General features: G+C 38.5%; 1 protein-coding gene across 1 annotated transcript in view; it reads left to right on the top strand.

Moving 5' to 3' along the window:
* Nucleotides 1–8,548: 8,548 nt before the first annotated feature.
* Nucleotides 8,549–24,646, top strand: part of Nipped-A (Transcription-associated protein Nipped-A) — a 57,660-nt gene continuing 41,562 nt past the window's right edge. Inside the window, exons 1-12 of the mRNA XM_067770832.1 lie at nt 8,549–8,830; nt 10,111–10,296; nt 12,488–12,682; nt 12,850–13,016; nt 13,083–13,179; nt 13,664–13,802; nt 13,864–14,236; nt 18,303–18,396; nt 18,453–18,599; nt 18,658–18,864; nt 18,932–19,549; nt 20,991–22,383. Of these exons, the coding sequence (XP_067626933.1) occupies nt 8,603–8,830; nt 10,111–10,296; nt 12,488–12,682; nt 12,850–13,016; nt 13,083–13,179; nt 13,664–13,802; nt 13,864–14,236; nt 18,303–18,396; nt 18,453–18,599; nt 18,658–18,864; nt 18,932–19,549; nt 20,991–22,383 (3,844 nt within the window). The 5' untranslated portion in view covers nt 8,549–8,602. The remainder of the gene's footprint in view (nt 8,831–10,110; nt 10,297–12,487; nt 12,683–12,849; nt 13,017–13,082; nt 13,180–13,663; nt 13,803–13,863; nt 14,237–18,302; nt 18,397–18,452; nt 18,600–18,657; nt 18,865–18,931; nt 19,550–20,990; nt 22,384–24,646) is intronic.

The following is a 24,646-nucleotide window of genomic DNA, read 5'->3' as shown; positions in this document are numbered from 1 at the left end:
AATGTATCCAAACCCGTTATAGCCATAAAATGCAATAGCATAACCTCCTCTGACCCAAAAATAATCGCGAATCAATTTGCATCCGACTGGTCTCAGTACTCGTCAGATCATAATTTTTCACACTCATTTAGACACTCCAAATCCCATATGTCAATATCGCTTTCAAATACTAATCCTAAAGCAAATCTTATCGAAATGCCCATTACTAGAACGGAATTAAATGTATGTCTAGGGAAAGCTAAAGGAAAAACTCCCGGATTCGACCGTGTATCCTATAAGATGATAAAGTCTTTATCTCTTTATTCTAAATTCCGGTTGTTAAGCCTCTATATCTCCATTTTTGACTCCAGCGTCATACCGCAAAGCTGGAAGGTTGCAAAAATAATCCCAATACCTAAACCAAATAATAACCCCCTCTCCACAAACGGATACAGGCCAATATCCCTGCTCCCTTGCTTATCCAAAGTTTTAGAGCGTATAATAGCTAACCGCATTGCATGGTTTTTAGAAACACTCCAACTTACCGACCATTGCCAAGTCGCCTTCAAGCCAGGAAAAGGTTGCACCGACGCTCTTCTCCACATCGACCACTACATATGCAAAGCTCTATCAGCACGTCAACATGTATCAATTCTCTCCGTGGATTTCGAAAAGGCATTTGACCGTATCGGTTCACACGTGGTATTAAAATGTCTCCACAACTGGAAAGTAGGACCAAAAATCTTCAACTTTGTAAAATCCTTTCTATCGAACAGACGTTTCAGAATTCGAGTTGGAAACTCACTCTCCAATATTTACCCCTTACACAATGGAGTTCCTCAAGGCTCCCCCTGTCAGTTATTCTATTCTCCATAAGATAGGCAAAACGAGATAAGCAAAATCATAAAACTTCACTCTTCACTCGGTAGATCACTGTCTGTACGCAGACGATCTGTATATTCTATGTAAGAGGAATAAAGCAGATGAGACAAAAATAATATTCGAAGATATTTTAAAAACATATCAGAATGGTCTGACCTCTCTGGAGTCAAATATCTTTTGTTAAAACAAAAAATTTTCATGTCTGTAGAAGACGTAGATGTGATTATCACAACTACAAAATATCTGTTAACAACTCAGAAATTGAGAAGGTTAAAAAATTAAAAATATAAGGTGTCATATTCTCCCATGATTACCGTTGGAAAGATCACTGTATTGAACTAAAGAAATCATTAGCTGCCAGGGTAAATTTAATAACATACCTCTCAAGTACAAGATGTCAAGTACACATAAACACTCTTAGATACGTAACAAAAATTTTAGTATTAAGTAAGATAGACTATGGATTGTATCTATATGGCAAGTCTCCGAAATCAACGCTGAATATCTTTAGCTCCATTTATCACCAGGCAGCAAGGGCATGCGTCTTCGCCTGCCGAACAACACCAATAAAAAACATCCTGATAGAAGCTGGTTTACCCTCATTAGAGGATAGAACAAACGATATTTATACTAGGCTGGTACCAAAGGTAACTTTCTGTTCAAACTCGGTCATCGATGACGACATATCTTCCATAATTCTTAACAATAAAACGCCGAGAATACCGTCTACCTTGTATTTAGTCCTTGACACCGCAAGCAAACTGGGACTATCCTGGATTGGTGAAAATTACCAAGCAGCAAACCCTCCTTGGGCCATTAAAAAAATATCCTGCGATCTTAGTTTATCTGCACAAAAAAGGAGTTGCACCACCGACGCCGAGTTCCGCCAAAAATTCCAAGAACGCAAAGCCTATTATCAAGTGGCTGAATGGATTCTCTGGTATACAGACGGTTCCAAAACTAACAACACTCCGGCCAGTTATGCCGTCGTCGACGCAAAAGGTCTCATTTTAAAGATGCAAACCCTTTCAGAAACCTCATCTTCGTTCACAGCAGAAGCCATCGCTATCTATGACGCAATTACGATTGCGCAAGAAAAAGCCTCTAAGATCCTTATTTGTACCGACAGTGCTTCGGTTCTTAAAGCAGTCCAAAATCCAATCCCTAGCTCAAAGACAATAAACAAAATAAGAGATATGCTAATCGATAATGAGCAAAAAATCAGGCTATTATGGATACCTGGACATGCAGGTATCCCCGGCAACGATGCAGCAGACCTAGCCGCTAAATCAGTACTTATGGCACCTGTAACGACATGCAACATCATAGAGAAAGGAGATAGCCGGCGATTCATCTTAAATCATCTACGCTATAAACGCACGCAAGAATTGCAACACTACCACCACCACCACTACAGCAGCATTAACCTAATATCGGAAACCCCAAATTATCCAACAGATATTCTCAAAGGGCACATAAAAACCTTTTCACGTATTCGTCTTGGTCACACACTTCACACGCATCAATACCTCCTATCTGGAAAACCAAAACCGTCTTGCCCATTTTGTCAAACGGATCTAACACTAAAACATATATTCACCGAATGCCCCGACCTCGAAGAAACCAGAAGCCGCTACCTAAAAAGCAACTGGATCGAGCTACTAAAAATACCCACGAAAGCGAACATAACTTTAATCAATAACTTCGTCAAAGCCATTAAAACACACATCTAACATTACTTTAAAAACTTACAAAAAAAAAAAATTATTCGATATAACTAATTCCATCGAGCGGATAGCCCTGGCAGCTAATGCTCATTTGACATATTAACTTGTTAATTTATTTTAATAATGTTAACAAATAATAATAATAATAATAATACGGTCAAATGACAACCAAGTAGGGACGGATCTGTTTTCGGTTGGTCCGGAGACCACATAGCTGGACAATAATCTGATGAAATTTAAAAAATTCATAAAATCTAAATCAGTTGTATGGAATACTTGCTACATATATATACGACGGATCCTGATGATTTACTCGGACAGCAATGTATGCCTTCATTGTAAAGTGTGTTTATTGAGTAGATTTAAACGTCAACGGCAGGGAGCCGAAATCTTCGTTTTTACAGATGACTCTAAACTAAACAACAGAGTAGGTAGCGGGATATTCTCGGAGAAGCTCAATCTAAGCAAGAGCTTTCGCTTACCCGACCACTGCAGTGTTTTTCAGGCTGAGCTTATAGATACCTGGTAAGCAGCCCTCTATTTTGCTAACATGCAGGTGACCAATTTTATTCAAATTTTCTCGGACATCCACGCTGCCATAAAATCCCTGCAACGCAGTAACACCTGTTGTTGTTGTTGTTGTTGTTGTAGCAGTGCTTCGCCCCACCTAACAGACGCGACCGATCACGAATTGCCATCAATATCCTCTAACGGGAGTCCAAGGAAACTTGCTGTCAACAGGGGTGGACCATAAGGAAAGGGGTGTTAGAGGCGTTGGTTCCACATTACAATTAAACAGATGGTTGGTGTCATGTGGGGACACATTGCAAGCGGGGCATACATTTTGAATGTCGGGGTTGATTCTGGATAGGTAAGAGTTTAACCTGTTACAGTATCCAGAACGAAGTGGAGCCAGAGTGACGCGCGTTTCCCTGGGGAGTATGCGTTCCTCTTCCGCAAGTTTTGGATACTTTGAGTACTGGATTCACCGGGCAATTCCCGGCATAAAGGTCCGACGCCTGTTTGTGGAGTTCACCAAGTACCTGCTTGTGTTTTTTCGCTTCATACGGCTGGGTTCTCAAGTGCCGTATTTCCTCAAAATGCTTACGGAGATGACCCCTTAAACCCCTAGGCGGTGCTGGCTCATCAATCAGATGTCTGTTGGGATGCCCATGTTTCTGGGTATTCAGCAGGAACTATTTGGTCAGCATCTCGTTTCTTTCCCTGATGGGGAGTATTCTCGCCTCATTATGCAGATGGTGTTCTGGGGACATAAGAAGACAGCCCGTGGCAATTCTGTAGCTTCTCCAGTGGGTAATTTTTAGGCTTGGCGACCATATGGGTGACGCGTAGCACGTAATCGGCTGGCTAATTGCTTTCTTTATCTTTTCCCCAGGTACTGCCAGCAAGGGATTTGAGGATTTTGTTACGACTCTGAATTCTCTGAACAATTGCGGCTGCGTGCTCACCGAAATGTAGATCCTGATCAAACGTCACACCCAAGATTTTGGGGTGTAGGATAGTCGGTAGCGTAGAGCCATCGACGTGGATGTTCAAAATGGTCGACATTTGGGACGTCCATGTTGTAAATAAGGTCGCGGAAGATTTAGTCGGTGATAATGCCAGGTTTCGCGGGGCTAAAAAACTGGAGAGATCAGGGAGGTAGCCGTTTATTTTATTGCATAGCTCATCGATCTGTGGGCCTGGGTCTGTGGCCATTACTGTCCAGTCATCGGCGCAGGAAACAATTGTGACTCCTTCCGGTGGTGAAGGTAGCTTAGATATGTAGAAATTAAATAAAAGTGGGGATAGGACACCACCCTGTGGCACCCCTTGTTTAATTCTCCTTGGTTTTGATGTTTCGTTTCTAAATTGCACCGATGCTTGCCGACCACCCAGATAATTTGCGGTCCACCTTTTAAGACATGGGGGAAGGGTAGACCCTTCCAGGTCTTGCAGTAACGAGCCATGGTTGACCGTATCAAAAGCTTTTGATAGGTCTAGCGCTACGAGTACTGTTCTATGGTGGTGGTTTTGATTTAAACCGCAATTTATCTGGGTGCTAATGGCATTTAGCGCGGAGGTAGTGCTATGGATGAGAGGCTAGCTGCAAATTTGCTTGGAAATAAGGGAGCAAAATGGCTTCGAGCGTCTTTGCTACTGGCGATAGGAGAGATATCGGACGATACGACTCTCCTATGTAAGCTGGTTTACCAGGCTTAAGTAGCGGGACCACCTTGGCCATTTTCTATTTCTCGGGTATGACAAAGGTGGAAAGAGACACGTTGAAGACCTGCGCTAAATATTTGAAACCCTCTTTCCCTAGGCTCTTAAGCATCGGCATGGCTATGCCGTCTGGGCCCACTGCTTTGGATGGTTTAGCGCGACCAATGGCGTCCTCAACCTCTTTAGCGGTGATGGTGATTGGTGACGCGCTGAATTTGTGTTTATGTGCGTGTCTGTTGGCCCTCCGTCTATCTTTGTCGACCGTAGAATGCATTATATATTGTCGGCAGAAAGCGCTCGCGCATTTTTTCGCATCCGACAGCACTTTGTCGCCAAAGGCGATGGAAACTTTGTCTTTGTGCTTAGTCGGATTCGATAGGGACTTTACGGTGGACCAAAGTTTACCCACACCGGTAGAGAGGTTACAACCTCTTAGGTGCTCCTCCCATTTCGCCCGCTTGTGTTCATGCACAAGCAATCTGATGCGTTGGTTTATATCCCTTATTTGGGGGTCGCCTGGATCAAGCTGCCTTATAAGGTCACGTTCGCTCGCTAAGTTTCCGGCCTCCGCCGGAAAGTGGGGCCGGATTTCGGGAATTCTCCCGGCGGGAATGAAACGTGCCGAGACGGATTCAATGACCTTGCGGAAGGCACGCTCCCCTTGGCGGGCATCAGTCGGGATAGGGAGGGCAGCAAGGAGGTTGTCTGTAAAAGATTTATATTCTTCCCACTTTCCTTTTTTAAAGTTTATGAAAGTGCGTTTTTCGGTGACGATGAAGTCGGCGGTACGCTCGAGCGAAATAAGTATAGGCAGGTGGTCGGATGCCAATGTTACCATCGGCTGCCAGTTGACGCAGTTTACGAGTTCTGCGCTCACGATTGAGATATCAGGCGAACTGTGACAGCTTCCTACCATACGTGTGGGGGCGTCTCCGTTTATTGTGCAGAACGTCGTTTCTTCTATTTGGTCCGCCAACATCTCACCCCTACTGTCCGCCCGCAAATTTGAATGCCATAGATCATGATGGGCATTGAAATCGCCTAAGATAATGCGATTGTTGCCAGTGAGTAAGGCTCTGATATTAGGGCGGTATCCACTGGGGCAACAGGTGGCAGGGGAGATGTAGATGTCGATGATTTCTAGGTTTGCATCGCCTGACCGGACAAATAGACCTTGACGTTCTAAGACATTGTCCCTGCGGTCGATGCCAGGATCAAATATGTGATATTGCACAGAGTGGTGTATTATAAACGCGAGGCCGCCTCCATTTCCGCTCTCGCGATTTTTCTGTGGACATTATAACCAGAGCAGGTCTGCAATGCAGATAGTGCTGTGAGTTTAGTCTCTTGAATCGCAGCAATGCCGCTTCATGAAATTGACTATCTCCGTAATCTTCCCAGTTAGTCCATTACAGTTTAACTGCAGAATTCTGAAGAGCATGGGGGGAGACGTCGCCACTCTGGGGGTAAGTGACGGGTGACTACGCCTGGGTTGAGGAAGGCCAGGACGCAATTGCTGTTGTGGCCCCGAGAATGGGCGTCCTTGCGCAAGCATTGGGGTACCCGGATGATTTGGGTTTGCGACCTGGCAACATGGCGCGATGAAACCCGTCGGGGGGTTGCCGTCGCGGAGACCAGAACATCTAGGAAAGTGGCACCACCCCAGGCAGGAGCTGAATTGGGCGGATGTCGCAAACATATATATTCTGTGCTGGCAAACGGTGCAAACGGAGGTAGGGGCTAAGAGTCTGTTTCCCTGACCTACACGATTGCTGCCGGAAAAGAGAGGAGGGGGGGGGGGGGGGAGAAGACGGGCAGGGGCTGTTGCTCAGCATTGCTTCCGACTCTACTACGAAGATTGTAGTTATGAAAGGTAGCAGCTGTTTGAGTTGTTGGCGCCGTGGGGTGCGAGCAGCAGCGGGTACTTGTTGCGGCTTGCTGAGCAGCGGGGCTGCTGGAAGGTAGTGGGGGGCGCTTAGACGTAGACTACGGGACGCCCTTGGGCGTGAACAGCAAGGAGCCACAAAAGATTTATAAAAGTTACGTGGACGTCGGGTTTTGGGATCAAGCCCAGAACAACCTGTCCGATGCAACCATCCCTTACACGAGACACACTGAACAGAGTATGACCGTCCTAAAACGATTATTTTCCGGCAGATGCAGCAAAACCATTTCTCAGGACCGGGGCCAGGAGACGGACCCGGATTAAATGGGGTTACACATACAATTGAATACAATTATATCATTATACAAATTAAATGGGGTTACACTGAAATGACAGTCCTTGGTCGGGAAAAATCCCGAGTCGCTCCGGTACATAGAACCGACTGCCTTGGGAAGCGTCACTAGTGGCGTTGAAGTGCAGAGAAACCCTCAACAAACTAGCTGAAAATTGCAACCTAAGGATAATATGGGTTCCTGGCCACTGTGACATCTTAGGAAACTGCGCCGCGGATGAGCTAGCTAGGGAAGGCACCAGTCTGCAAACAATAACCTCCGCTGGTTGGGCCAGCCCTCTAAACACTGCCTAGGATCTCTTTTCACGGATCAAGCAAACGCCAGATGGGCCATGGAACCTACATGTAGTATATCCAAGCAAATCTGGTATAAGCTGGATGGAAAGAGATCGCAATCGGTGATATTGTTAAGCCGTATCTCTATAAGCCTTCTTACAGGTCACTGTCTCATGGACACTCACGGTGCCTATATGGGCCTACAGACAAATGACTTCTGCCGCAGCTGTAGGGACGAAGAGGAGATAGAAAGCGTCGAGCACTATCTGTGTCACTGTCCCGCACTGTCAAAAACCAGGTACCGATGCTTTCACAGACATTTCTTTGGGTGACTTGCCGAGCTTGAATCTGCAAACACAAACGACATCTTGCGTTTTATCAGGCTCACTGGGGTCTAAACATTCTTCTTCGGAAGTAGGGAAATAGGGGCCCGGCATGGTAGCACAACGGTTTACGCGAGTTTCCGCTTGGATAGCAGAGGCAGCCACTTCAACCTAACCTAACCTAGTGTGCCAAACCAAAACTACGTAATTGGATACCCTTTTCGCAGTATTATGAATTGATTGTATCATGAATACAATTATATCAACATTTTGGTTTACGTTTCACAAACTATGTGGCAAACCGAACGAGATTTTATTTATTATTATTTATAATAAAAACTCTTTGGCAAAGCGGTATCATTGAACTCATGCCAAATGATGCATTAATGTATTTTTCCAATAGCCCCTCAAGTTCACCCCGTCCCGTTACGTCAATTACAATGAACGACAAAAGAAGAAAACGCAAAAAATTACAAACATATTCCACAAAAAATAAGTCTCATAGTCATAACGTATCCAAAACAATGAATAAAATCTACAAAAAGTTATTAAATTCACCAACTCAGGTGGTTATGGATATGGCGAAAAATAAAAACCAATTGGTTGGTTATGGCGCTAGCGTTATGGTATGGCACTATTAATCGATTACATTGATTTCCATAAGGTAGGTTCGATCAGCTGTTCCATCTGGTTTTGGTTATAAGCCACCATTTATTAGCCCTTTAATCTATTACATTGATTTCCATAACATAAGGTTGGTTCGATCAGCTGTTTTATCTGGTTATGGATAAGTCACCATTAATTGGCCCTTTAGTTATTGATAAAAACATAGAAGCCGATAGGAGCGCCAACTCTGAAATATGCAATCGATAGTTTTCAGTTTTCCTTGCCAGCCGAATTTTGCATTTCGTAGTTTTAAACAATCAAGAGTTAATATTATTTTATAGCCAAAATGGCTCAAAATGAGTTCAATACATTTCGGAGTTATGTTAATATATTAAGTGATCCCTCAGCTAAAGAGGAAATAAAGTTTAAAGCCGCACAAGAGCTAAGTGAACATTTCGAATTGATAATACAAAGCCCTTCATACCCAGCATTTTTAGAACTTGCACTCAAAGTATTTATACGGATATTGCAGGATGGGGAGCCTCAGTTCATTCAGGAAAATAGTTCTCAGCATGTAAGTAAAAGCAGACCGAAAAATTTATAAAGTTGCATTTTAGCTAAAAAGAAAAGTTGCCTTAGTTTGTGTAGCGCTTTAGGCATCCCTTACGCTTTGCATGTCCGCCGAAGCGCCAGTCTTTTATCGTATATGAATCCTGTACAGTGAGCAACTAACCAAGTCGCCGTGCCAACATATAAGGAGATTCGGTATATTAGAGGTTTTTTTCCACTCATCCTTGGACCAGCAAAAACAAATTGCTCTTTATTACTTAGGCAATTAAACTTATTATTTTAAACGCCTATGGAATTTTGGTGTCTAGCAGCACAACACGTCAGAGGTCTCCAGCGGGTTTGGGGGTCAGAAAATAACTGCGGTAGGTATGCCTGTCGTAAGAGGAGACTAAAATACCAGATTCAAGGGGCTATGTAGCGCAAACCCTCAGGTTGCCAGCGCAATATACAGCTTTTCCAAACCCAATTGCCAACCTCACCTATCCGCGGCGTATCCTGTTTCACTAACAGACGAGGCTTTGGCGACCCCAAGCTCCTCATGGTGAGGGAGGGATGCCCTGAAGGTTTAATGTGGCCATATAAATCGTTCCCGAGATGGTCGGTCTAGCACCTTAATGGTGCTGTATTACCGGAGCGTACCGGATCTGTATCCGACAAAGGACCATCACATCGATAACACTCCCCAAAGCCTTCGGGGAGCAACCTTATCGCTACAACAACAACAACAACAACGTCAGACGTCCATGGAAACACGAAGTAATTTCAAGTCATCGCCCACTACAAGCAACCAAACATCTCTTTAATTGTAATGTGGAACCAACGCCTCTAACACCCCTCTCATTATGGTCCACCCCTGTTGAAACTGCAAGTTTCCTTGGACTTCCGTTAGATGATATTGATGAATATTTGTGATCGTTCGCACCAATTGATGCGGCGAAGCACTGCTACAACAACAGGAAATGTCACAATAGGTCTGATAATTATCATTATGCTTTAAAGCAGTGAACAGCATAAACAACACAATGCATTTTTTCATAAACTACAATAACAAAGAAGCTTTAACACTTTCTTGCTTATTTTTAAGTAAAATTTTCAAAAGAGTACCCTTTTTGCAGCTAGACCCTTTTTACGGCGAGACCCTCGCCGCGCATATTAGGGTATTCATCTAGTGTAACTCACTATGCACGAATAAGCCCAATTTTGATCTGTCCAGAGAGGTTTTTACTCCTTGAAGGCATACATTTTTGTTTTTGTAATAAAAATAATAATTAAATTTACTTGCAGATACGAAAACTTATTTTGGAAATGATTCATAGATTACCTATAAGCGAAAATTTACGCCAACATGTTAAGCCCATAATTTCAGTAATGCTAAAAATTTTAAGAAATGATAACGAGGAAAACGTTTTGGTTAGTTTAAGAATTATAATTGAGTTGCATAAACATTTTCGGCCGTCATTCAACCCAGAGGTGAGTATCAAAAGTGTAACTATCATCTATAAACTATAAAAGTTCAAAATCAACATTCTTTACGGTGAACATATTTATGCGCTGAAAGAAAGCATAAACCAAAAATGTTTTCTTAAGCACATTACAATTAGCCTAGTTTTTTATTCAGTTAAAAAATGTACATATCGGTTGCTGAGTGGCATATCATCATCAGCCCAATTCTAAACAAAAATTCCTTGCCAGTTTTTTCACTTCTTCTTTCTTCTTATTCTGAACAATGTTCGAAAAAGCGGAAACCGGTTATGGGAGCAAAGTAAGTATTTTAAATGTGAGTGAGAGGGAGATTTCTCTGCCATTTTTTAGGAGTTTTTTCACTTGTCAAATTAAAGGGAATGCATTCAAAATAGTAAAAGTAAATTGGTTCTTTTAAGAAAGAACACTTATTTGCACAAATTTGTGCTAAAATATGTACATTCTACCACAAAAGTATATTCTACCACAAAAGTATACCGAAAAGAATATCTTAAGCAACGGAAGAGCTTTTGGTATATTCGATGCAGCCATCCAGAAATTGTGCAAGGATATTTTAAGAAGGCTTAAATAGATTTTGGTATATGACGAAAGGCGAATTCAACTCGACTTGGCAGCCAGAAAATTGCTTTGCTGAATGGAAGCAGGCAACTCCAGCGGATTTGTGTTATCCCGCCGTCTTCTTCTTCTTATGCTCCTCTGTTCCTCTGTTGTCGCTGTAGGACCAATTCATTACTCATTTCAGTGAATACCATATGAAATACAATACTGTGCATTGTTTATATTTTACATATTTCTAAATTTCAAACAAATTCGCAACAATAATTAAACTTAATTTTTTTAACAAATAAGAAATGCGTAACGAAATTTCAATTGACAAAACAGCTGACTTCGAAAATTCGAAACTCCACTTCCCCAATTATTGTTCTCCCTAAGAGAACAGAATTGCAGGCATTTTTCCGCGGGAATAAAAAAAAATCCGCGAGAACACAATTCCGAGGCAATATTAAGGCTGCATATCTCGTCTACTCTTAAGAAAATCATTCTATTTTAATTTTTCCATTCATTAATGGAATATCTGTCTCAGCTGCCAATTCGAAAGCGCCCTAAATAAGTATATAATTCAAAACGCCCGCATTCGGTTGACGAACGCGTTAGCCTAGAATGTATTGATGGATTGAATTTACACTGCCAGCAATTTTTAGATAATAGTATTGTCTATCGCCAAAAGTGACTAATTTGATACGTTTTGCAGTTACTGAAACGATATAAATTTCGTTTCAAAAACAAAAAAAATACTTTACCGGAATTTTTTCCTCAAAGCAGATATTAGGCGATAGTTAATTGTAATGTTTCGAATTTCCCTAGATTTCAATAACTTTTCAGAACTCTTTTTTCAGTTAAATGTTTTTTCGTTTCCTGAACTTGAATGAAAACTTTATTGCGGTGAACGGTCCAGACAAATATTTTGCAATTATTAAAAAAGCTGAGCAAAACTCCAAATCTATCAATATATTTATTCGCAAGAAAATACTTTCGCACGTTTATTGATGGGCACGAACTTATTCGCATTTTTGGATTACTTGACTTCCCGGAGGCGCTTCCTGTTAAACCGGCTTTGACAATACTTTGGCGAAAGTATCTCTCTTTCCCTCTCAAATGGCTTCCTAAGTCCTATCCACTTCTGCCGCAAAATTTTTTTACAACAGTATGAATCTTCTTTGTCAATTTCCAACCATATGTTAAGATGGTCTTGGAAAAATTAATTTTTGTTTGCAAATACAGCCGATGTTTTTAGGAACTTGGTTATTTGACATCCAATTTTTGAAAGAATTATGTTATTGATTTGGACTATAGAATCTCTTTAATATCTTCTAATGCCCTTTTTAGATTTGAAGTCGTCTTCCATAGCTTTTTCTTAGCTAAGCCGGTTGTAGCTCCTTAAAGTATGCTTCTCATTTTACCAAACCAAGGAATATGGTCAAGAATAAATGAAAAATTCGAGACCCTCTTAGATAATTTTCTTTTTCGTATAGAAACAGACCCATTCTAATGACAATCAATATATTTCTTACTACATTTAATTTAATTATTTATTATATTTTATATAAATACAAGACGGATGCCCACCGTAAAGCACCTTGGGTTTATCGCAACTAAATAACGTTATTTCATTTATTAGGTACAGCATTTCCTTTTGTATGTAAAGGATATATATACAGAGCTACCAAACCATATGAATAAAATATTTGAACAAAAGCAGCAACCGATGCGAGTCAAAGATCTTAAAGAATTAAATATTGATCATCTGCTAACTATAACTTATGCTCCAAGGATAATACATGTTGAGAATATTCAAGATTCATCGCCACAAGTTGTAAGTTTCTTTGGGGCAAGCGGCTACTCGAACGGAAATAAAAATAAACGAAACATTCGAAAGTTACAGTGCAACAATTTCCGAACGAATAGGAACAGCCTTATTTCGAATAACTATTTTTATATTGCATATATTTAACAATATTCAATATTTGCAAAATATTTTAGTTCAATCTTCTTCCTAAAGGAGTATTGTCGTTGAGGGTGCTACAGGAGTTACCCATAATTGTTGTATTGATGTATCAGATATACAAAACAGCAGTTCACCAAGAAGTATCCGAATTTATTCCTTTAATTATGACTACAATCAATTTACAACCATCTGCACAACAAAGGTTATAACTTAAAATTAAATAAAAATGCAAAAAATATATTTTATTAATGATTATTAATTCTTTTAGGAACTCTTCGGATCTCAACAAAGAGATATTCGTGGATTTCATGGGGGCCCAAGTAAAGACCTTATCCTTTTTAGCTTACATTGTTAGAATATTTCAGGTAAATACTTGCAGATAATATATGGAAGCCTAACAGCAACTGTGTCACGACCAATAAAATGACCAATGGCCATTTTTCAACATTTAAAGAACCACACAAAAAATATATAGGTACCAAAGTTTCCCAAGGCAGCCGGTCTATGTATCGGAGCTACTCGAAATTTTTCCCGATCAAAGGTTGTCATTTCAGTGTAACCCCATTTAATTTGTTGCATTCCTCCCAAAAATCGTACTCCATTTAGGTATGTGGTTTCAAAAATAGTTTTCGATCACGAATCGTAACACACGATACGGGCCGAGAATTTGTATTCTGTATGGAAGATTGATTTCAATAAAGGCTTTAATGTAGAAAATTTGACTAATTATTTCATTAGCGCTCTCTGTGAAATTGGTATAAAATTGCTGTTAGGGCTCGATATGTATGTATGGCTTAAGCAGTATAGTCCTTTAGAGTTAAATAAAAATTCTTTAATAAAAAATTTAAGGATTTAATACTGACTCATTCAACATCAGTTACAAATGGAATGCTTAGTCTGATGGAACTGTGTCCCAAAGAAGCTGCTCATTTAAGAAAAGAACTTTTAATAGCTGCTCGCCATATTTTCGCAACAGATTTGAGGCAGAGTATGTGTTGTATAGTTATTTGTAATTATAATTTACTTTATTGTTTTTTTTTTCTCTGCAGAATTCGTACCGATTATTGAAAAACTCTTTAATGAAGATTTATTAATTGGAAAAGGCGTTACATTAGAATCGATTAGACCGTTAGCATACTCAACATTGGCAGATTTGGCGCATCATGTACGTCAAAGTTTATCACTCGATGTTCTCGAAAAAGCGGTGATGTTATTTTCAAAAAATGTTCACGACGAATCGCTAGCTACGGGCATACAGACCATGTCCTGCAAACTATTGTTGAACTTAGTTGATTGCATTAGACAACATAGTGAATTAGATGCTAGTAAAGCGAGAAGTATTTTGGTTTCTTTGCTTAAAGTATTTGCGTACAAATTTAGAACAATAGCGAAAATTCAACTACCATCAATCATACAAAAGTGGTGAGTATTCAGTTTTGCCATAATGTCATACCAAACACGATTTGTTATAATGTATAATTTTCAACAATTTTTAAATGTACATACAATAAAAAATAAATACAAAGCGCGATAACCTCCGAAGAGATTTAAGTTTCTCTTCCAATTTGCGCCGCGCTGCTTCTAATTCCTACAAATTGGCGGGACGGGACCGAACGGCATCTGCAAGGCAGATGTGTTCACTGAAAAGCTTTTCATGGCTAAAATACACTCGGACTATTTGCCAAATCACTGCCGAGGGGCGACCACGCTTTGAAAACACTTTACTAATTGAAAACATTTTTTCAAAATTTTTGATGTTGCTTCGCCCTGGAATTGAACCCAGGATGTTCGATTTGGTAGGTGGAGCATGTTACCACCACACCATAGCGCCCGTGTACATACATCTAAGTTTATTTTCTGCAATAACCATGCTTTATTTAGATTTATTGATTAAGGGCCAGATTATGTATAAAGCCGTGTGTCTGATCAGACTTCCATTACGCACATTTACAGCTCATAATTTGCTTCTTAAAACACTTTTTTGGGGGTCATTTGTTTGATTAGCCAAATCTGGGCGGTTTTGAAAGCATGACATTAAAAATGGCCTAGCATATCCTCAATTTTAGTTGGGTAACAGGAATTTCGTCATGTCAGCTCTAATTAGAGACATAGAGGGCGCTCGGAAGACCAACCCGGGCAGTTTTGTGATTGCAAGAAAAAAACATGAAACTTACATTGTCAAAATGACGATCATTACGGCGTTAATGCTAATTTAAATTGGGAACAGCAAAATATGAAAGAAAATGTTTTCAAAATAAAATATGAATATTTGTTCCAAAAGTGCCTTGTTTGCTGAACACTCTTGGCATAAAGCTTAGAATTTTCATCATATCGGAGTCACAAAGACTCTTATCTGATCATATATCTGAGGCTCATATTTTTCACGTATTTCCGACTCATATCGTGGGCGCTCTGAGAATGTCTGAAGGGAATTCAACTCTCCGCAAATGAAATTTCGTATCGATGTTTGTACAAAATGTAGGTAGCACTTTTGAAATTTCGAACGAAAAATAATACTTCCGGCGTATACAATACGAAAGACTTAAGACACCAACTTCTGGACGTCTAAACGAGAAAAACCAGTTTAATGTAAAGAAAAAATAATTCTAACGTAAAATGCCTGAAAATCGTTGATGGTATATCTGATTCGCGTTCTTTAACGTACTTTACGGGATCTTGGATTTTCCACATCATCGCTTACTGCTGATTCAGAAATGCTACTGAGCTCTTTTTTAAGAAATATTTCAATTTCTTCGAGTTTACTTTTGGATATTCTAACTTTCCTACTAACATCCGTCTTATTAGCGTTCTCGCTGACTTCGTAAAAGCCAGTGGCGTAGTAAGGGGAGAGGGGGGCAAACCCCCTCCGAAATATTAGTAGTTTCGTAAAAAATTGCTTTTATATACATTTCAATTTCAACGGAATCGATAAATCTTGCGCTCCATCGTCGAAACAATAATTTTCAGCGGCAGGCAAGAAATAGCTTCAAGAGGACATCGTGACTCTGGTTTCTATATTCCTTCTCCCCATAATGATGGTAACTTCAGATCTTTATTAAGATTTCTGATGAATGCTGGTGACCAAACATTGAAGCAACATTTACTTCAAACTGCCACATTGAAAAATCGCGTCACATCTTACACGAGTCCACAGATTCAGAATGAACTCATCGAAATTCGCGGGCACATAACTGAAAAGATTGTTGCAAAAATCAACGCAAGCGAATGCTGCACTATACTCGAAGATGGGACAACCGACATTAGTGGCATGGAACAATACTCATTGTTTCCGTTACACTGAAAAAACTGCAGATGGTATAATTTTGAGAGAAGATTTTCTACAGTTCATCCCGATCGAAGATTGCACTGGTAGTGAACTTGCTTCGTCATTGATAAACATTTCAAAGAAGCTGAAGATCAACCTGGGTTTTTGAAGTTTCTCAAGAATACGACGGTGCAGCTGCAATGAGTGGAATAGTTGTGCTGCTGCAGTGATGGAGAAGTATCCGTCTGCACTTTATGTACATTGCGCAAGCCATTCCTTGAATTTGGCGGTATTGGGGAAGCATGCTCCATTTCTCTCATAAGAAACTGTCTTGGGTCCATAAAGCAGAAAATTTCTTTCTTCAGACCTTCAGCAAAACGCGAAGCTATTCTCAAGGATGCCGTCGAAACTTTGAATTATCCAGCAAAGAAAGAACGTTTGAAGCGATTGTGTGAAACAAGATGGACGGAAAGACTAGATGCTGTGATCTGCTTCAAAGAAATGTTTGCTCCCATTTATTTCAGTTTAGAAAAAATTCATGACTGTGGAAACGCTGAATGTTCTAGAAATGCTTTCAGTTATCTACACATTTTGGGGACTGGAGGATTCATTGTGGCAATGGTTGTTATTAACGAAATTTTTTCTTTGGCTGAACCATTAACCTCTTACCTTCAAGGGAAAAGTGTTGATCTTTCTGCAGCAGTTTCAGCGGCTGATGATCTGGCTGTTTTGTTGAAAGAAATGAGGGAAAAGGCTAAGTCAAAGTTCAAAGAAATGTTTGTTGATGCTAAAGAATTAGCTGAATATATCGGAGAGAAGATTGAAGTCCCTAGGATTGTGAGACATAAAAAAGAATCGAGAAAACTACGAAAACAGCTCAGCAGAAGAATATTTTCGCAAATTAATATTCATCCTTTTCATCGATCACTTCATATCTTCAGTTTCTAATAGATTCATCAAGCATAAAAACACATTGTCCATTATTGAAAATGTCATTCCCCATAAATTGGTCAGAAAAGTAGGTGAAAACGTTTCTGAAACTGTCGAAATAATAATGGATTAGTGGCCAGCACTTACTGGAACAGCGGTATCTATTGTGAAAAATGAAGTCCTACTATGGAGACAACGTAGGGTTGGAGCAAAAGATCGCCCAAAGACATCATCGGCGCATTAAATCTTTGTAATGAAAAACTTTTTCCAAGTTTTTGAAAATTGGAGCCACGTTAGCTGTAACCATTGCCAGCAGCGAACGAAGTTTTTTAACATTGAGGCGTTTGAAAAATTGGATAAGGAATTCAACCGGAGAAGATAGGCTGAATGGCCTTGCCCTATTAATTATCAATACAAATATTGATATCAGAGTGGAGGAAGTAAATTGCCGATTCGCTCAAAAACAGAGGTTAATCATTTTGTAATTTTGCATTTTACTATTAATTATTACAACAACATTTTCAATAAAGGGATCACTGAATAAATACAATACAGTGACGAATATTAGCAACACTAAGGGATACTATCATCTCTAAACCGATACTAAGCAGTCACTTGTGTCTACATAAACAAATCAATCATTATGTCTACACATATATACATACAGCAGCGGAGAGATACTCACAAAAGTATGCAATCATCAGCAAAGTAGTTCTCACACATACACATGCATATATCTGAGATACTCACAAAAGTATGCAATCGTCTGTGGAAGTATTACTCACATATACACGCGCATATGGCTATGCGAGAGGCTATAACCGCGCATCTCTAGTTTATAGCTAGTCAGTTTATAGCTGGTAACTAAGTAGTAAATTCTACTAGAAGAAACGCCTAGAAGTATGCGAAGGATACAGCAGAGAGTATAAAAGGAGCAAAAGCTGAGTAAGAAGCAGTCAGTTTGATTTAAGCACGCTATCAGTTGCGGAGTATAAGTGTTATTGTGAAGTATTTTCAAAGTAGCCTAATAAAGACCATTTTGCATTATTGAACATTGGAGTTATTTATTCAACAGTTTAGCGATACGAACGTTAGTAGAAGGTTGCAAATAAGCGGAATTGCACTAAATTCGTTACAAAACTATTTCCTCCCAATAACATTATTCCATACAATAAGTGCTTATTATCACTTAACAAAATTTGAATTTTAAATTTTGTGACCCCCCATTTTTGTTTTACCTGATACATTCAATAGAAATACATTTTATAAAAGTTACCAAAAACTTTAAACTAGGAAAAGCCAATCTTCTACGCCGGCAGCTAATTTGTCGCCAAATTCATCAAATTCTGCAAGCGCCATTGGATTTGATTTTAAGGAAAATGTTGGCGTAAGTATAGTTAATTTTTAACATAAAAAAATTGTTTTATAAATTTACTTTAAAAGGAAAACGGAACGGCAGATCAAGTTGCGAAAATGAGCCAAATCGGAAGCCAGTGGTTGTGCCCTGCCAATATAGTGGAATATCGGGGACTTGTCAAAACATTGGTTGGAGGAGCTAAAACTATTACTTGGGGATTTATAAGCTCTAAAGTGAGAATGAAACTGTTTGTCTATGTTTAAGTGTTAACAATTTTTTCTTTTGCTTAAGCCCGTCCTTGCTGATGCTGCGAAAACTAATCAGGAAAAATTATTTGACTCAAGTGAGCTAAAAATATATATCGATTTAGTGTATTGGGCTATGGAAGCATTGGACATATACACAATAAGTACAGCTAGTACCAATCAACAAAGAACATCAACTCAAGGACCAAAAACTAAAGAAGAGAAGGAAGTTTTGGAGCATTTCAGTGGCATTGTATGTTAGATTTTTTTATAAAATTATTTATAAATATTTAATATTTATTTGTATATTCTATTTTCAGTTTCTAATGATGCATCCCCAAAATTTCCAAGAAGTTTTCGCCACTACTATTGATTTTATGGTAGAGCGGATATCTAAAAATACATCGCTCCAAGTCGTTGCAAATTCATTCCTTGCCAATCCAACAACTTCACCCCTTTTTGCAACAGTGCTTGTGGAATATTTACTCGGAAAGATGGATGAAATGGGTTCAAATATAGAACGGTCTAATTTATATTTGCGTCTATTTAAATTAGTATTTGGTAGCGTTAGCTTGTTTCCAGTAGAAAATGAACAAATGCTTCGCCCACATTTACATAATATTGTCAATAGGTCCATGGAGTTGGCTCTTACAGCTGAAGAACCATATAATTACTTCCTATTGTTACGTGCACTTTTTAGATCAATCGGTGGAGGAAGCCATGATTTATTATATCAAGAATTTCTTCCGCTACTACCAAATTTATTAGAAGGACTTAATCGTTTACAAAGTGGTTTCCATAAGCAGCATATGAAAGATCTGTTCGTTGAGCTCTGTTTAACTGTACCTGTTCGCTTGTCTTCCTTGCTACCATATCTGCCAATGCTTATGGATCCGTTAGTTTCTGCGCTTAATGGATCGTCTACATTAATTAGCCAGGTAATTCTTACACTTTATTTTTTCGTTGCTTATACATATACACATACATATATTAGGGCTAGAAGTCTAGAAAATATTTCACCTTTCTTAGACCACATTTTCAATTTAAGTAAAAAGTGAATTTAGCAGCTTTCATCGGGATTCAAGGGGTTAATAACTGCAATACATAGTTTCCGTAGTTCAGTTGTCAATCTCACCATCGCGAGGCGAATCCTGTTACACATATTAATATGGAGTACCTTAATGGTGCTAGTTAACGAATCGTACCGGATCTATGTCCGGCAAAGGACCATTAACGTCGATGGCACTCCCCAAAACCTTCGGAGAGTGTCATTATCGCTGCAACAACAACAGCAGCTTGCATCGACATTAAGTCGAAACACAATAATGACAATAATATGCAAAACTGTCTACGTTTTCTATGTTTTATAGACTCAGAATTGCCATATTTTTAACTTTCTATCAAACAGACTCAAAGGTTTCAGCGGGTTCGAGCTTTTCTAATTTCCGTAACAAATAAGTGGGGAAAATCACTTCTTTTCTACCGCTTACTATAATATCGCAGATAAACGTCAGACTGGAACTACGACAGAATGGAATTAGCCCGCCACCGGATAGACTTTGATAACTTTTGAGGAATGCTTCAATATACCCCATACCTCGCAACATGATGCCTGTTCGCCATTTCAATAATATAGAAAGTTTTTGACGGATGAAATCTTGAATATTGTTGTTAAAGAGACAAATAAAAATGCTAACAATCAAATACGTGGGATCAGTATTCGCAGCAACATTGGAATTGGACATTGAAAGAAGGACATTGATCGCAAGAAGTTCATGGAGTTTCTTGCAATAGTCATGTATATGGCTATGGTCAAATATCCTTCAATGGAGGACTATTGGAAAGCAACTACCTTGTTCAAAAATCAATTCGTCCCAGACGTTATGACTCGCAACCGGTTCCAGATCTTGCTAAAATTCATTCTCTTCGCAGATAACGCTCAGTCTTCAGAAATAGTGTCTAAAATTTTTAAACTTTGTGTTTTGCTATGGACTAAGCTATTTCTTCTTTTCAAATAAATTTGCATCTTTCATCTTTCTTAAAACTCCTTCGGTTAAGGCTCTAGCCCCTAAATTATAGGGACCTAGGCGTGTATCACCGGTGATACATTGGCAACTGGGGGTAGTTTTTTGTTGTGATCACCGGTGATACACTGGCAGTCAATGTGTTAAACCTGTTTCAATGTAATACACTACACAAATATTTGAGATAGGTTTGAGAAAATTCCAAGCTTAGTTGTCAGATGCTTTTAAAATAAATATTGAACAAACATACAAATTTTTTGGCTAGCTTTTATGTCGGTATTCGTAAGTATGTGCATATGTATTTATAATAATGAAATTTCTTTCGATTCTTTTGTTTTTATGCGTGTGCTCTTAGGGTTTGCGAACACTCGAGCTTTGCGTAGACAATCTTCAGCCAGATTTTTTATACGATCATATTCAACCTGTCCGTGCATCATTGATGCAAGCACTTTGGCGAACTCTTCGAAATCAAGATAATGCAGCTCTTGTTGCTTTTCGTGTATTGGGTAAACTTGGTGGTGGCAATAGAAAAATGATGACTGAACCACAGACGTTGCATTTTAGAGAAACCGACGCTGTACCCACAGCTGTAATTACATATTTTCAAGATCACGAAAAACCAATCGATTTCCCAGTGGAAAAAGCGATCGATACTGCATTTACGGCATTAAGCTCTAATACGACTGATGCGTTTTATAGGAGGCAAAGTTGGGAAGTAATACGTTGTTTCTTAGCTGCTTCAATAAATTTGGATGATGACAAATACATATTACAAAAATTATTCACACATACAAGTTTTACTGAAGGAAACATAATGATTGCACCAATAATTCAAAGTAAATTAGAAGAAGAAAATTCACGAAAAACTCACCAAATTGCATTGACAGGAATGTTGGTCGCCTCTGCTACGAAAGACTTGCGCGAATCGGTTTTCCCAGTTATGGTTGCTGTTGTACGACATTATACAATGGTGGCTATAGCACAGGAAGCTGGACCATTCCCATATAAACATTATCATAGTTCACAAGGTGTTGATCCTCTAGTCCTTATCGATGCGCTTGCTGTATGCATGGGACATGAAGAAAAAGAACTATGTAAACCTGGTCATCTTTGCATGGAGTTAATTTTGGAAACGGCAAGCACTATTATGGGCACCAAAGACAGAGCATGTCGCTTACCCTTGATACAATATCTTGTAGAGAAAATGACTGCACTTTGTTATGAGCGGCCTTGGTATGCGAAAGTGGGCGGTTGCAAAGCAATACAATTTTTATATCAAAATGTATCATTAAAATCTTTATATCAGCATCTTTTTACATTTTTAAAAGCATTCCTATTCGTCTTAATGGATTTGGAGTGTGAAGTTTCTAGTGGTGCTATAGATGTGGCAAAAACTAATCTTAGAAATATGCTTAAATTATGTATGGTACCGCTGGAAAATGATGGTAACAATGAGGAAATAATTACATTTCAAAACAAAGCCATGTATGAGATTGTTCATGAACTCGTTCGTCAAGTAACCAGCTCGAATGCTTTAGTTCGGGAAGAAGCGATGGCGTCACTTAATTTTATAGCAAAATTACAAAATAAAACTGTATATGAGATTATGGATCCGCATAAAGAAGTTCTGGCTGATATTATTCCGCCGAAAAAACATTTGTTAAGGCATCAACCAGCGAATGCTCAAATTGGCTTGATGGAAGGCAACACATTCTGTACTACACTCGAGCCTAGACTGTTTACAATAAGTATGTACCTACAAATAAAAACAAATTTACTTTTTATAAATATTTATGTATGTATGTATGCCATATGAAACAACAATTTTGCCGATTGGTAAATATTTTACATTGACGACAAGTCTATGTAGTTTACACATTTATGTATTACGTAAAATTTTGATAATTTCTAATTTTTTATATTCAGTGTGCTTTGCACACAGTATATTAACTTTGATTGGATAACGGTTGGTTGTACAGCTATAAAGGAATCGAGATAGATATAGACTTCCATTTATCAAAATCATCTGTGTCGAAAAAAATTTGATTGAGCCATGTCCGTCCGTCTGTCAGTTAACACGATAACTTCGGATGATAACCATGCCCACTTTATATATATATATAACATTTTGGAAAACACAAAAAACCTGATTATTTAGTAAATAATACACCTAGAATGTTCAAATTTCACGTGTGGACTGATATTGAGACTCTTGATAAAATATGAAAAAAAAATTTTTTTTTAAATGGGCATGGCACCGCCCACTTGTGATAAAATCATTTTACAAATATTATTAATCATAAATAAAAAAAAAAACCTATCGTAACAAAATTCGGCAGAGAGGTTGCCTTTACTATAAGGAATCCATGCAATGAAGAAAAATCAACGAAATCGGTTAGGGACCACACCAACTTTTATATAAAAGATTTTTAAAAGGGTGGTAGACGAAAATAATAAGCTATATCATAGCGAAAAAGAGCTTTATATCAATGGCATTTCATTTCCCAAGTGGATTTATAACAATAAAAAGGAAAAACTTCAAATTCAAAAAAAATGGGCTTGGCACCGCCCCTTTTATAACTAAGCAGCTTTCTATGTTTCGGGAGCCATAACTCGAAGAAAAATTAACGGATCTTAATAAAATTGAGTACACAAATTTTCCCTATAGCAGAAAATATTTCTAGTAAAAATGGACGGGTCGGTTAAAGACCACGCCCACTTTTATATAAAACAAGTTTAAAAGGGTCGTAGACTAGAATAATAAGCTATAACTTAGCAAACAATAGTTTTGAATCAATAATATTTCACTTAACAAGTTTTATTGTAAGAGGAACTGGGGAGACATTTTTTTTTAAACGGGCGGTGCCACGTGTTATTTAGAAAAGTAATTTATCTGAAATGAAATGTACAATTGAAGCTCATGCTGAGTATACAATGTTCGGTTACACCCGAACTTAGACACCTTTACAAGTTATTACTTAAAATAGAAGTTTACTAGAATAGCTTTTTTTAATAATGACCCGCATTTTTGATTGATTACAGTTCGAATTAATTGAGTGATCACATTATATTTTCCCTTTTTAAATTTTTCATTCTGTTGAAGGTATTTAAATGCTTTATATTTAGAGATGGGATTCTACTGGGTATTTTCCATTTTTATGGGTTAATACCAGGAAAATACCCGGAATATTGCTTTTTTGTACCTTTTTTTGGATATTTAAAAATAATTTGAATCGAGGCTGCTTGAAATGACAGTTCAGAAATTATATTGATACGTCATTTGACATTAAGAAACTTTCGTTTTGATTTTAAACAAGCAACGCAGCAAACATTCGCAGTCAACAATTAGTCCGAACGTATTTTGGAGCGTGAAGTAAATACGATATGACTCCTACACAAGCCTCTTTTCGATGTCATTTATGAGCCTTATTGGCCTTATAAGCTGCTTATTTTGACACAATTCAGTGCTTTTAGGAAGAATTATTGACACATATCCGAAGCAGAAAATATATGAAAACAATTTTTGTAATAAAACTCCCCTGAAATTATCCTGTTAATAGACATGAAATAAGTTTTAATTGATTTCAAATTTTATTTAGAATAAATTATCACAGAAAAATTACTTAATTTTTTTCCGGAGCTGCCTAGTTTACCAATTTTAATATTTTTCGTTTGTTCATAATTTCATCAAATTTGAGTGATAACAGACTCTTAGGTGATAAAATTTCTTAGGCTCATATTTTTAGACTCCAGAATTTTAGGGCCTTCAAGAATGTTTATATGGTACACATAACCTACCCCTCAAGCATGCTCATGGCGCTCATAATTTAAGAGCCCAAAATGAGTGGTAAATTAAGAAATCAGAAAAAGGAGCCTTTATGACTCCGATATGATGGCATGCCAAATATTTATATTTGTCAAAGCAAGTTTGGAAAAAATATTGATATTTTATTAGGACTATCCTTGCTGTTCAATTTTTGTATTGACATCAACGTTTTTCTGCTCGGGCGC

The sequence above is a fragment of the Eurosta solidaginis genome, chromosome 3, assembly GCF_040869045.1.
Source record: "Eurosta solidaginis isolate ZX-2024a chromosome 3, ASM4086904v1, whole genome shotgun sequence".
NCBI lineage: Eukaryota > Metazoa > Arthropoda > Insecta > Diptera > Tephritidae > Eurosta > Eurosta solidaginis.
This window is presented reverse-complemented; position numbering and strand designations above follow the sequence as displayed.